The 13,762-nt window shown below is 38.1% G+C and overlaps 1 protein-coding gene across 3 annotated transcripts in view; it reads right to left on the bottom strand.

The window, feature by feature from the left end:
- Positions 1-432: 432 nt before the first annotated feature.
- PUM3 (pumilio RNA binding family member 3) overlaps positions 433-13,762 on the bottom strand; it is a 40,774-nt gene continuing 27,444 nt past the window's right edge. For all 3 annotated transcript variants that reach the window (XM_089490182.1, XM_089490183.1, XM_089490181.1), the window contains 4 exons: positions 12,800-13,022; positions 10,713-10,800; positions 8,931-9,021; positions 433-664 (listed from right to left, as the gene is read on the bottom strand). In XM_089490182.1, the coding sequence (XP_089346308.1) occupies positions 532-664; positions 8,931-9,021; positions 10,713-10,800; positions 12,800-13,022 (535 nt within the window). In that variant the 3' untranslated portion in view covers positions 433-531. The remainder of the gene's footprint in view (positions 665-8,930; positions 9,022-10,712; positions 10,801-12,799; positions 13,023-13,762) is intronic.

Genomic DNA, 13,762 nt, shown 5'->3' with positions numbered 1-13,762 from the left:
GTATGCTGCAGAAGCAATGGGAGGGCAGGATTCTGAGACAGACAGAGGCAATACATGAACACGCAAAACTCAGAAGCAGAAGGGTAATTGGACTCAAAGTAACAAGGAAAACACTTTATTTGACATGCTGCTGCCAAATGTTACAAGGAAGGGCTGATTGCAACTGAGAAAAGCCAAGCAGGTGGCCACAGCTAAAACAAAGATGGGCAAAACCAATCCAAAAAGGAAAAGGAGAAGGAGAAAGCAGCTGTTGGTTCAGGTGGTGGTCCTAATAGATAAAATAGCTAAAACACAAAAGGACCGCAGAGGATGGAAATGGAGGCATATTTTTTAAAAGCAAAAATGTGTTTTCAGCTATAAATGCATGAAGAGATTTTATTCAGTAAGGAAAAACTAGTTCAAAGAAGGGGCAGGAGAAAAAATAATCTAACATTCCAAGGAAGCTGAAAGTGTTTATTAGCAATAAAAATTCTTTTTAAAAAAGAAGTAATTGTTTACATAGAAAATTAGTCCAGTTAATAACTCCTTAAATTAAGATGATAATTTTTCCAGCAATGCTTTTGTTGCTGTTGCTTCATCTTTAGTCCTTTTTAGTTTTGGAATAAGACTTTTTAGTCCAACTTTGACTTGAGCCACCACTTCTTCATCAGAGCTCTGAAGAAGGCTGTAAAAGAAGACCAAGAAAATTTCAGTAACAAAATCAAAATAAAATGTTACAAGCAGCAATGAAAGATAAACAACAGAGAATAGATCTGCTTTGCCAATATTCAAATTGGGGTTATCACTTCCTAGCAAGAAACTATAGACAGTACATCTGGGGAAGACAGTTTAACATGAATGACAATTTACTGAATGATGTAGAATTTCAGGAATATCTGGTATTTAAAATAATAATAATAATAATAATAATAATAATACCAGGCTTCCTAACCAGGCTTCTTATTATAAGGGATGTCCCTTATTTCAGGGATGTAAAGCTTTTCCTCGTACGCAGATTGAACATGATGCCAAAAAATCCTGTATTTTGGGTTGTGAGCCTTTCATAAAGACAGAAATGTAATTAACAAATGTGGAAATTTATTAATTTTACAGAGAAATACATGGCTAATATAACTTAAATCAATACAGGTTGAGTATCTCTTATCCAGAATTCCAAAGTCCAAAATAGTCCAAAATCGTCCACATGGGCAACTGAGATAGTGACACATTTGCTTTTTGATGGTTCAGTCAGTGTACACAAACTTTGTTTCATCCACAAAATTATTAAAAATATTATGTATAAAATTATCTTCAGGGCCCCCCTCTAAGGTATCACATTATTTATATACAAATATTTCAAACTCGAAAAAATACAAAACTCCAAAACACATCTGGCACCAAGCACATCAGATATGGGAGACTCAAGCTGTACTTTCTTTTGATATTCGGGTAGAACATAAACTTGTTAATAGCAACTTCCTGATCATCAGTCCTGCATGCCATAAATTTAGACTGTCCCTTATTGCTATTTTGAAAAACTAGCAACACTACATAAAAGACTGCTGCTTCTGTGTGTGTAACCATATCTTCCCAACAAACTGTTCTATAGGATTATTGTGCTTTTATTGCAAAGGTCTTTGAGGCTCAATGCAAGTGAACTAAGCTCAGCAAATGCATTTCAATATGATTTGTTACAGGAATGAAGCTGAAAATTACACGCTGGCTTGAAATGCCAGCCCTACTGCATGCTCCATCAACTGTCCAAATCTAAGAAGTCAAGCTGGAAGCACCCACTGGAAACCAGAACTAGGTAAAGTGTTTTTTGGTTTTTTTTTTAAATTACACCTCCAGATATCTCAAGTGTTGTTCTGATGCAGGATTCAACAAGCTGCACCTACACACAACTTGACTAATACTGCCATTCTTAATAAGATTCTAGAACAGTTTAGATCATTTAAACAACATGACATAATAAGAGCAAAATTCAGCCACACATCAGCAACTATAGTCAGCAAAAGAACCAGTTCAAACAATTTAACTTTTTAAAAAGCATGACAGAGAAGATTATATTAGTCCAGGACGAAAATTATAGACAGATAGATACCAGGCTGGCACAAGAATTGCACAAATGGGACACCATAACCAAACAATCTCTCTCTGTTCTACTCCAAAAACAGAACCTCTTAGACAAGAGTTTAGGCAGTTGCCTTGTATACACAGGCAGGCAGATAAGGTTGATATGGAGTCAGTTTGCTGCTACCTACCTAAACCTCAAGACCTGTGGGATTTCATAAGAAAGGCCAAGGATTGTGTTATGGCAAAATAACTGTCAGTGACTGCAAGGTTATTGGTTAGAGCAAAATCCACAGGCTCCTGCACCTTTTGTTGTTGTTAACTGACTTCAGGTGTCCTGTCCAGCAGTAAACCAACATTTAAAAACTCAAGACAGTGATTTTCATTGTCAGGGCTGGCCAGAAATTGTTACAACCACATAATTAAACTGCACATAATTCAAATGTCAGGAGGGCTTAATTCTAATTTGCTAAAATTAATAAACTCATGTCTGCTACTTTTTTCATATCACCTTTTTTCTTTGTTGTAACAGTTTGTCGCTCTCTCTCTCTCTCTCTAAAATGACCTTGAGCATGTTTGCTTCCTTCCCTGGCTTATTTCACCACCTGGACTGAGCTCACAGTACTAAAACATAGTTCTCAAATATTTCTAAAACATGCTATAACTACTGCATATACCATTATCCATACTACATTATGGTAGGAAAAAAGTGCTCCTGACATCAAGGTTTGATGATAACAATCCTATGAATGACAGACCTCTAAGGCTCAACACCCCTGTTCAGGTCTTACAGACTCAGGACCATAGCTTCCTAGATTGGATCTATCCATCTAGAATGGAGTTGTTCTCTTTTCCTACTGCCTTCTCTCTTACCAAGCATTATTGTCTTTTCCAGGGAGTCATGTCTTCTTATGATACGACCAAAGTATGACAGTCTCCGTTTAGTGATCTTGGCTTACAGGGAGAGTTAAGGCTTGATTTGTTCTAGGGGTCTTTATTGAAGTTCATAAATAGCTCTGTTGCACTGACATCGCCTAATTTCATTTGCAAATACCTGGCAGAGAAAGTAGCTGAAAGAACAGCAGGCTGGCCAACCGACAGTAAAAAGAACTTATTAGGAGGGGGAAAAACTGTGCTGGGAGAGATACTGGATTATGGAGTCTACATTTTTAAGAGCCAGGGAAACTTAGCTTTCAGAGGGAAGAACAGCACTGATAGCCGAATTAATAGGACTGAAAATAGGACGAAACCATGTTCCAGGCAGTAACTACCCAGTTTGCAGAACTTTTCCACATTAAGGTGCTTAGTGGGCAGTAGCATCTTGTTCTATGGAGAACCACTGTGCCCTGATAAAACAGCGAAATGACAGATTCATTTGTAACTTCTAACTGCAATGCTATTTTTGTCATAACCTTCTGATTAAACAGCCACATCCCCCGCCTTGCTTTTTTTTAGATACATAATAAGGATTATGTTGCCAAACCAAACAGAATGAGGGAAGAATTAACATGGCTTGTGGAGTGATTAAAAATCTGTTTTCTCAATGTGACCTAAAATACTTTTGCCTCATCCAAAAACAAAGTACTACCAGTTTGTTCTATTGCATAGCGTAATTTTATATGTAATATTTGTATATATTTTATACAAATTACATAATGTGTGTATGCGCGCATGCACACACACACACAAACTCAAATTATTACCTTAATTCATTGTATTCATTATTTAATTACTTAATGACATCAAGAATATATGTGTGTGCTTGTGCGCATGCACCTTAAAGTAGCCTACCGATTTATGGCAATTCCATGAATTTCATAGGATTTTCTTAGGCAAGGAATACTCAAGAAGTGGTTTTGCCAGTTCCTTCCTCTTAGATATAGCTTACAGCACCTGGTATTCATTTGGTGACCTCCAACTAACTAGGGCTGACCCTGCTAAGCTTCCAAGATCAGACAGGATCTGGTACCTTTTCCAAAGTATTTCTCAATTCCATAATGACATAAATACTAGAGCACTGTTCAAAGGAAGGTACCCACAAATATTTTGCACACAAACAGTTAATCCAGGTAATGGCTTGGATCCTAACACATAATCTGCCAATTTCTGAGCTGTCTATGGGCCTATGATCTAGTGGAGGCTTCTGCTGGATGAAAAAAAATGGGGGGAAATCACTGATTTCCCTACTCTCTGCAGCTCTGGTAGCTCACATTCCCCACTGTTCTAGAGGGTACCGAAACTCTCTAGAGGAATTTCAGGGGTTTAAAGGTTTGGAATAGGAATGATATTCAGAGGAAATTACTTCTCTTTATCCTGAGAGCAATGGAACTGTACTGCCAAAGCATCAAAATCCATGCCCAAGCCCAACATATCAGTTAGAATCCACCCACAGCCCATGCTGTGGTTCCAGAAAAATCATCTTTCTTTTTTTTTAAAAAAAAATAATACAATGATAAACCCATTCACATATATACAAGCATCTAACATTCAGGGCGGGGATTGTGCATAGTTCTCAGTTCAGTGCCAGGAAATACAACTCAACTTCACTGGACACACACATGCAGACAAACATATACCATGAATGTAGGTATGGATCTATGCTTATCTTGCTTGATCTGGTTAAGAAGCCTTACACAAATGCATGAAGGATAATTGAAGACACACAAATACTGAGGATAAATAGCTCAAAGTCTGCAGTCATGTGCATACTTTAGATTTAGAATACTATGCCACACCAGAAACACTCACCTATAATCTTGAAAAGGGCCCAAATTTTGAATCATTTTGATAAATGCACTGCAGTCAAATAGCCAGGAACTTAACAGCCAACATACTGCTCATATGTATCAGCACTAATAGTCTGTAGTACTGGGGAAATGAAGCCTTTCCCCACCAACAGAATATTGCTAACTTTATTAATATTATTATATAGTAATTTGATTTGTTACATTTATATCTTGGCTCCTCTTCAATGAGCAAAGAATGACTGGCACAAGGTCAGTGAGTGAGTTTCATGGCTCAGTGGAGAGCTGAATCTGATTCCCAGTCCAGTATGCTAAACATTACATCATGTGAGAGCTCCTACCAGCATGACACTTATATGGGTCTGTTTTTCTGCAGAAATGGCCATAAAGTCATTACTAATTACTTACTGTAGTCCCTGACCCTCCAACCATATTCTGAAAGTACTTGTACTTTTTTAAATGTGGCAAGTGAAGCTGTTGTTTAATATTCAAATAAATATTCTAGCCATTCCAATTTGATTGTTCCTTGACAATTAAAACATCATATGAAACACTGACTTAGCTAATTCCCACTTTATCCTGAACATACACAGGTGGATTATATTGGCTCAAACCATTAGTTCATCTACTCCAATGCTATACCAATCGGGCTGGTAGTAGCGTTCCAAAACCTCAAGCTCTCCCTAGTTCTGCTAGTTTGTTTGTTTTAAAGAAAGAAAAAGTCCTGAGGATTGAACCTGAGGAACTGTTTCATGCACCTATCACTGTGTGATGAGCCCTTCCAGAGTGCTTGCTACTTTGTGGGCCTGTTAGCACTCTAGTAAAGAAAAAAGCAAAAGGGTAGAAAGTCAATGTGGCTTGTGAGGTTGAAGAGAGGCAAGAACAGAAACATTACTGGTTCACCCACTCCCGTTGCACATCTTGGTGTCACCTTAAGAAAATCAACTTGTCTGTCTTTCAAAAGGAGTGATGCATGGGCCGTATCTAAAGTTTGAGCCTAGACACTTCATGACTAAATATCTGCATGAGTTTCTACCTCACCACTTCAACACACTGGCTCAAGTTGTTCTAAACTGTGTAGCACTTCCTGAAGCAGTGAAAAAATCCATTTCTTTCTGGAATAGTAATTTTTCAGATGAGGTAACAAAAAAGAAGAAAAACAACAACAATAACCAAAAATGTTCTTGGTCCATAGCAGAAAGTATCAGATGAACCGGGATATAGCATAATTCCTATGAAAAAAGTGGAAGGACCAGAAATTGGGAGAAGAAAATCTATTGGGGGGCGAGATTCAGTTCAAGGCAACAGGGGGGAAAAGGGAAAGTATTATATGTGAACATGATCCAGTGGAAGGTATTCCTAATTAAAATCATTAGTTACACTGAGAAGAGTAAGTAACTGAAATATAATATCCCATGACATTTTAAAAATATATACCAGAACCCTGTATTTCTAGAAGATGAATAGCAGAAATTGATGTACTGTATCTTCACTATATCCAAGATTTTTCATCTCTCTTAATAGAGAGAGAGAAAAAAGAAAAGTTTTTTTTTAACATTGGTTGGAACAGCTCTTCACAAATCTTTAGTCAACATCTGTGTGGAGGATTAGAGATTTTAAAAGGAATTAAGCACCCTTGTCAAATGCAAGAGATCTGTTCTAAAATGTCATGAAAAATCCCTATAGATCTATATTAGGAAGCCAGCAGTACAGCATTAAAACTCCAATCAAACTATGAATGGATGTTTGATTAAAGCCTGGTGCTTCTTCAGTAACCCAGAGAGGCACAGGCATTATTTTGCTCTGTGTAAGCATAAGAAATTGAGAAAATTAGAGATTGCACAGTGGATAGTGGAGACTTGTGGAAGAAGGCCAATCTACTGCAGACAGATTTTTTATTTGCTCAGGCTATACATTTTTCTATCAGGTCAGAGTGGCTTTACTTCCTTTCATCATCTCAGTTTGCTTTTACTGAATGCATTCTTAGTCCTGAAGGCATCTCTCTGCAGTGGACAATATGGGTCAGCCAGACAGAAGTAGTCACATATTAAAGAATCTGCTTTGATATAGGGAGGTAGGCTAGGTGATATTTATACTACTTTTCCACAGGTCCCTGAATACATTCACTGATACGCCCATTCTAATTTAACAGCATACAGTATGTTGTCATAGTGATACCAGTATTAAAAGCTATGCTGTCAAAAAGTGGCAAGGTAAATTTTTAAAAAACAAATTGTGAAATATCTATAACAGTTTCAATGTAAAAATGATTTCAGTTCTCTACCAGAGCAGGTGCTCACTACTAACTAGCTAGAAACCATTTTATTCCTGCATACCTCCAGTTATATTTCAGACTTTTTTTTACAAATGAGGAGAATGTGAAAACCTCACAGTCTGACTGGGTTGTAAAACAGACTTTCATAAGAACAGAGCTGTTATTTTTAAGCTGCTTGTTCCAGGAGTACACACATGATTGCAAGAGAACTTTGTTACAATATCACTCTCATGCATGATGTATGATACATACACAGCCAGTAATGGATATATCATAAACCTTATTGAAAGACAATCTTCATGATTGTGTCTCTCTTATGTAAACTGAATCACCACATTATAAGACAGGAATTTGGTGCTCCTGAAGGTTTTGAAAACCAGGCCTCCAGACATTCTAATACCACCAGATAATGTGTTGTAAGAAAGATAATACAGTGAGGATGAAAAGGAGACAGCAGCTGGAAACCTTTAAAAAGAAAGCTATGTGCTTCTATTTAATTCCAGATAAAAGAATACAGTATCTTGTATTCAGGGATATCCTGGCACAGTTTGTCAGGCTAGCAGTGAACAAGATGAAAAAAGAAACAATGTCATATTTAATGAGTGACATATTGGAGCTCTAGTAATCCCTCACTTATTTCGGAGGTTAGGGACCAGAACACTGTCAAAAAGTGGACAGTTAAAATGTGGAACCCATATTGTATTATATGATGTTATATTAATGTGAAAGCACAAATATAAGAATACCTGCACAATGTAAGCAGACAATGACTTCTACAGTATACAGTATACAGATAAAAGGAAAAGATGGTATTGAGTTGGGGGGGGAAAGCAGCATATGATCGCAAAAGCATAGTGTAAAATTGCCATCTTTTCATTCAATCTGTGTATGGTATACTGTAGAATCGTTCATGGTGGCTTGTGCACTTAGATACAGCATTCTACAGGTATTCATATTTATATTTGTGCTTATATTTGTCAAAAGAACAAACCACACATTGAATAAATGGGTTCTGGTAATGATTTAACAGCATCAAAAGAATGGATTGTTGAAATGTGTTCTGTTGAAAGGTGGGGGACACTTGCACTGCTTATTGGCAAAAGCAGGAGGATTCACAATACAGTGGTCCCTTGGTATCCACGGAGGATACCAAAATCTGTGGATGCTCAAGTCCCATTGTCCTCAATGGTGGTGCAATCCCAATGGGATTTTGCCACCCCTCCCCTTGCAGCCCGCCTCGTCTTCTCCTCTAGCTCTTCCTCCCTCCTCCTCTTATCCCACTGCTGTTGTTGCCTTCACCGCTGCTCTTCCTCCTGCCTCCTCTTCTTATCCCCCCTCTCACCACTCTTCCTCCTCCCGCCTCCTCTTCCTTCCTTCTCTTCTTCTTACCCCTGCCACAGTGCTTTCTCTTCCTCTTCTCCCCGCCATCTCCACCGGCACCCTTCCTCCTCCTACCCCTGCTGCCACTCTTCTTCCTTCCTCCCCCTCTTCCCCTCTCGCAGTGCCTCTGCCCTTCCTCTTCCTTCGCTTTCCTCCCTATCACCATCACTCTTCCTCCTCCCTCCTTTTCTTCCTTCCTTCCTCCTCTTCCTCCACTGCCTCTTCCTCCGTCTCTTCTCTTTCCTTCCCCTGCTCCTTCCTCCTCCTCCTCTGCTGCCCCCTCCCTACAGGGTTGCCATCTGCGGATGTTGAAATCCACACATGGCAAGTCAGCAGATACAGAAGGTGGACTCTACAGTTATATACTGAATGTATGCCTCAAAGAAAGTATGGATGTGAATTCCAATTCAGCTATTGTGTTAAGAACTAAAGAACACATGCTGGGTTTTCAATAACTGAGAGGCATTAGAGGGTCTTACCGACACAGAATAATTGCACCACGATTCACATCTGCCCAGGTCTTCAGAAGGTCAATGCTCACATGCTCCACCAATGTTCTTGCAAAACATCCTGTTAAGTATAGAGATCAAACTGGGCATTACACAAATTTAATTATTTGTGTTAAATATATATGAATAAATTATTTATAAAGTATTATATATTAAAATCATATAGTATAATACCATTAATTACTCATTGTTTCTCAATGGTCAATCTAAAAAAATGTGACTACTCAATACTTTTGCACAACCATGACTACTTTTTAAGCAATGCTCAAAAATCCAACCACAACAGCAGAAGTCTTTGAGAATTTGAGACTCAGAGAGCTGGGGATGTTTAGCCTGGAGAAGAGAAGGTGATATGATAGCCCTGTTTAAATATGTGAAAGGATGTCAATTTGAGGAGGGAGCAAGCTTGTTTTCTGCTGCTCCAGAGAACAGGACCCAGAACAATGGATGCAAGCTACAGGAAAAGAGATTCCACCTCAACATTAGGAAGAACTTCCTGACAGTAAGGGCTGTTCGACAGTGGAACACACTCCCTTGAAGTGTAGTGGAGTCTCCTTCCTTGGAGGTCTTTAAACAGAGGCTGGATGGCCATCTGTTGGGGATGCTTTGATTTGGATTTCCTGCATGGCAGGGGGTTGGACTGGATGGCCCTTGCAGTCTCTTCCAACTCTATGATTCTATGATTCTTTGAAGAATTGCTTGTATCCCAGCCCTTCAGTGACATATATCAAACTGCTTTTGAGCTCAAAGGACAAGCCTAAAGCTGGCTCAGGCATTCAAAATTACTTGTGCAATTCTCTGCTTCCTGGACATTCATATGTGACCACTTGCCTTATATTTCACAATGTAAATTTTAATCTGTTTAACATTTGGGCTTGCAGTACAAATACACACTAGAAAAATAATAAACTAAGATTAGGGGGAGCACTACACAACAATAGAAGAAATGAGGATAACACATATTGCTACTTTTTTTTTAAAAAAAGTGCATTGTTTCTGTTGTGCTGTTAGGTTAATTGTGACTTATGCCATTGCCTTTTTCTAAGGCCCAAAGAGTGTAACTTGGCCAAAATCAAGCAGTGGATTTTGATGGCTCAGCAGGGATTAGAACATTAGTTTTCTGGAGTTCTAGTCCAACGCTCAAACTACTACATTACTATGGCTCAAACTCACATACAAAGATCATATCAATTATGCCATAGGAGATGTCAGCTATATTTTGTGTGATATTTACTTATATTAGCTTGAATCTTCTCTCTCCTCTGCTCCAGCACTTAATCTTCTCTCCAATATACCTATGTCTAAACTACTTTTGTACTGCCTGTAAGAAAAATCTACCTCCCTCAGATTGTATTATTCACCTTTGATATTTTCAATCATATAGAACCCTCCCCCGCTATACCGCTTAAGACTCTTTATCCTCTTCTAAGTTTCAATCTTTCACAAAAATATTTTTACCTGTGATCCCAAAACAGACAATCATACCCAAAATACTAGGATCTTATTGTCCTGCCCACAGGCTAGACATAAAATATATAATAAATGTAATTTATTTTGATACTGATTGTTCATTAATTGCATTAGAAAAAAGGGACCCATTTTCTAATGCAATGTGATACTTACGGGGAGTCCAAAAGCAATACATACTGAGAGGCACAGTTCCTATTATGCTGAAGGTAATATATAGTGATCATATGACTACTAGCACATCTGTGATGTGAGTTCACAATGTTTACAGTTTTACTAACATACCATCTCTGCCACTCTCCCTCATTTTCTCATCTTGCTCGATTAGCCACTTCAGAACCAGATGACCTGCTGGATGTTCTGCAATGTGAAGCTTTAAAATAATGGAAGAGTCACTGCACAATTCTTACTTCCATTATTCCCAACTCTGTATCTTTAAAAACTCTTTAAGAACAAATTAATACTAATGCATAACAGAAGTGTTCCACACAGATATTTTTTTCATCTAAGTTGCAAACTAAGTAATCCAATGATGATCAGATAGTAAGGCATTCAAAATTTTAAAAAGACCTGGATAATCATTCAGATATTAAGAAATGAAGATTCAATCCGAATTTAAGCTAACCTACATCTCCAGACTCAAATACAGTCCTCCCTCCATTGTTGTGGACTTTGAGTCCGTGGTCTCAGTCCTTCTCCGACTGGCAAGCAGGGAAGTTAAAATGGCACGCACGCCCAAGCACGCAGGCATTGAAGCCAATGGGGCTTGAATATGTGCAAATTTCTATTTTTGCACGGAGCATGAGTGTGTCTGGAAAATTGACCCTATGAAAATGGAGGGTCAACTGTCCTTTCATTTTTCATTTATGACTGGTTTCATCTCTCTACCTCTTTTTTAACTTGAGAAATTTTAGAACTAAACAACTAAATATTTTATGGTAACATGCGTAATTTCCAAATATTGTGCAAAATGGTTATGACAATATAACAAACAGATATCCCAACACAATATTTTAGGACTAGAATGCAAATAAAAAACAGATATTTAGCCCATGGTTTCTGTTTCTCACTTCCTATCCATTAAAAAAGTCGGCATGTTTTTGGCATTTGCACAGATTGAGAAATGCATGATATAACCCAGTGTACCATTTACATTTAGCTAAAACATAAAAAATGCATATGCTGAAATATGAGAAGAAATTGTGTGTTTGTTATTTACATATAGTGGGCCCTCCAGATTCACAGATCCATGAATTCAACCAATATTATTAAATGACAGCAAAGTGAACATGTACACTACTATTTAATAATATGGGGCATGGCCATCCATGATTTTTGTATCCACGCAGGGTCCCAGAACCAAACCCCCAGATCCGAAGGGCCCATTGTACAGGCACATCTCAATTAATAAAGTTTCTGACAAAGAAGCTCCTTTTTACAAAGTCTTTTTATCCTCCTCAGCACCCCCCTTTCCTCCTTATCATCATCTACCTGGAAATTTTTTAGCATCATCATCACTGAGAGGATGATAAAAGAGGACTGAAGAAACAGGGGCTTTGAGTGTTGGGCTGTAGCAGTGTATTTAAAGTAAACTAAGCAATAAAGCTTGAAATGGGAAAAATGGCTACCCTAACCAATACTGATTGTAGATGCTTCCAGAATCCCTTACAGAATATGTATAAACAGTAAAACAGACAGAAAAGAGGAGACCAGATAAACCTGCTTCAACAGGAACTCCCAGAATGTATGTGTGTGTTTTTTAAAAAAAGGCACAGATCTTTAAATTTGTCCACTGACTTGTAAATCATATGAAAAGAGGAGGCTGATGAAAGAAACAGTAATCCCTGGATGCGTTTTGGAAGAAGCTTTCAAATGTTCTCTGGGGGGTTCAAAATGTTTTTATTTACTTATGCATGGATTACGTGACCTGGTTGTTTCATTTTAATTGTGTATATTGTTAGTTTCAGTGTCACTGAAACATATTCCACTATACTACTTCTTTGTGGTGCATTAATCCACCCCTATTCTTTTTATGTTATTTCTCCATATGATACCAAATTTTCTGTTAAAATAAGGCCCAGGAACACATTTACTTTGTTACTGGAAGTGTACCTGTATATATCCAGAGGATCACACCTCTATGAAATCCCAACAGATTACCTCCTGTGATCAACAGTTTTAATAAGTTAGCAAATTAAGATCACCCCAGAAAACATGATTAGCCTTTTCCTGATGATGGGATGCTGAATCAATGTAAACTGTGAGATCCAAGGGCTTCTCTTGTTTATTCTGATTCAACACCAAACTACAGAAAATCCTGTCTAAAAAGGAAAAATATATATATATTCTAAAGCTTGCTCCTTAAGTCTTACCTGGCCATCTTTGCCTCCTGGAACTATCTCTCTTGCAGCAAGACTTGCAATGATTTTCATAGCAGGCTGGACATCACCAACAGCATGCCTGAGGATACCTGTCACTACAATGAATGCAGCTTTGTCCATCACCATTTCTTCAGTATGCAGGTTCAGATAATTTAGTAAGGCAGGAGAAACAGCTTCCAGGAGTTCACGGTGGCGAACATCTACATCTTTTTTACTGGTGGAATAGAAGATATGCAAATACTAGCACTTTTCTTTGCACAGAATAATTTGGCCATCTTTGCTGCCCAGCTTAAATAGTAGTCCTGCCACACTTCTTACAATTGTTTCCACATGCCATTCTTGAGAAGGGAGGGAGCTAATCAAGATGAATAATGCAAAAATATTCTTTCTACAAGAATCAGCTGAGGTTTTTCCCAACCAGAAACTCTTGCAAGTGGGAGTGATCCATGCCTGGATGAAGATGTTCCAATCAGATGAAAAATGGTCCAATTGGATGAAAAATCGCTGCACCTAAGGATTCTTCTTCAAGTTGAAGATAACTGTCAAAACAGTGCACTAGAGGCGCGGCCACAAACCTTCAACCCAAGTGCCTCTGAGGAAGCCAGCCAACCTCCATTCACATGGATTTTTTATAAAAAGCCTGATATGCCCATGTAGGGACTATGCCAATGGATGTTGCAATTATCATAATCACAAAGTCTTGAGAAAATGAGAGTGGAGTCCATGGTGGTCATGAGTATGTCCCCCAACAAAAAGGCATCAGCTATTTATACAGTTTGCAGGTGTGATTTTCAATTAAGAGTTGCTTCATTTACTATAATGCAGAATAATTCAGAGTTTGGTAGTTTAGGGTTCCTTTACTGTGGTGGATAGCTTGGTGTTTGTTTGTTTTATTTTGATATACAAGTTGAGTCTTCCTTATCTGGAATTCTGAAATCCTAAATATTCCAAAAT

This window comes from Sceloporus occidentalis, unplaced genomic scaffold, assembly GCF_023333645.1.
Source record: "Sceloporus occidentalis isolate IW3139 unplaced genomic scaffold, rSceOcc1.0.p SCAF_1, whole genome shotgun sequence".
Lineage (NCBI taxonomy): Eukaryota > Metazoa > Chordata > Lepidosauria > Squamata > Phrynosomatidae > Sceloporus > Sceloporus occidentalis.
Note: the sequence above shows the minus strand (reverse complement) of the source record. Positions and strands in the feature narration are given on the sequence as shown.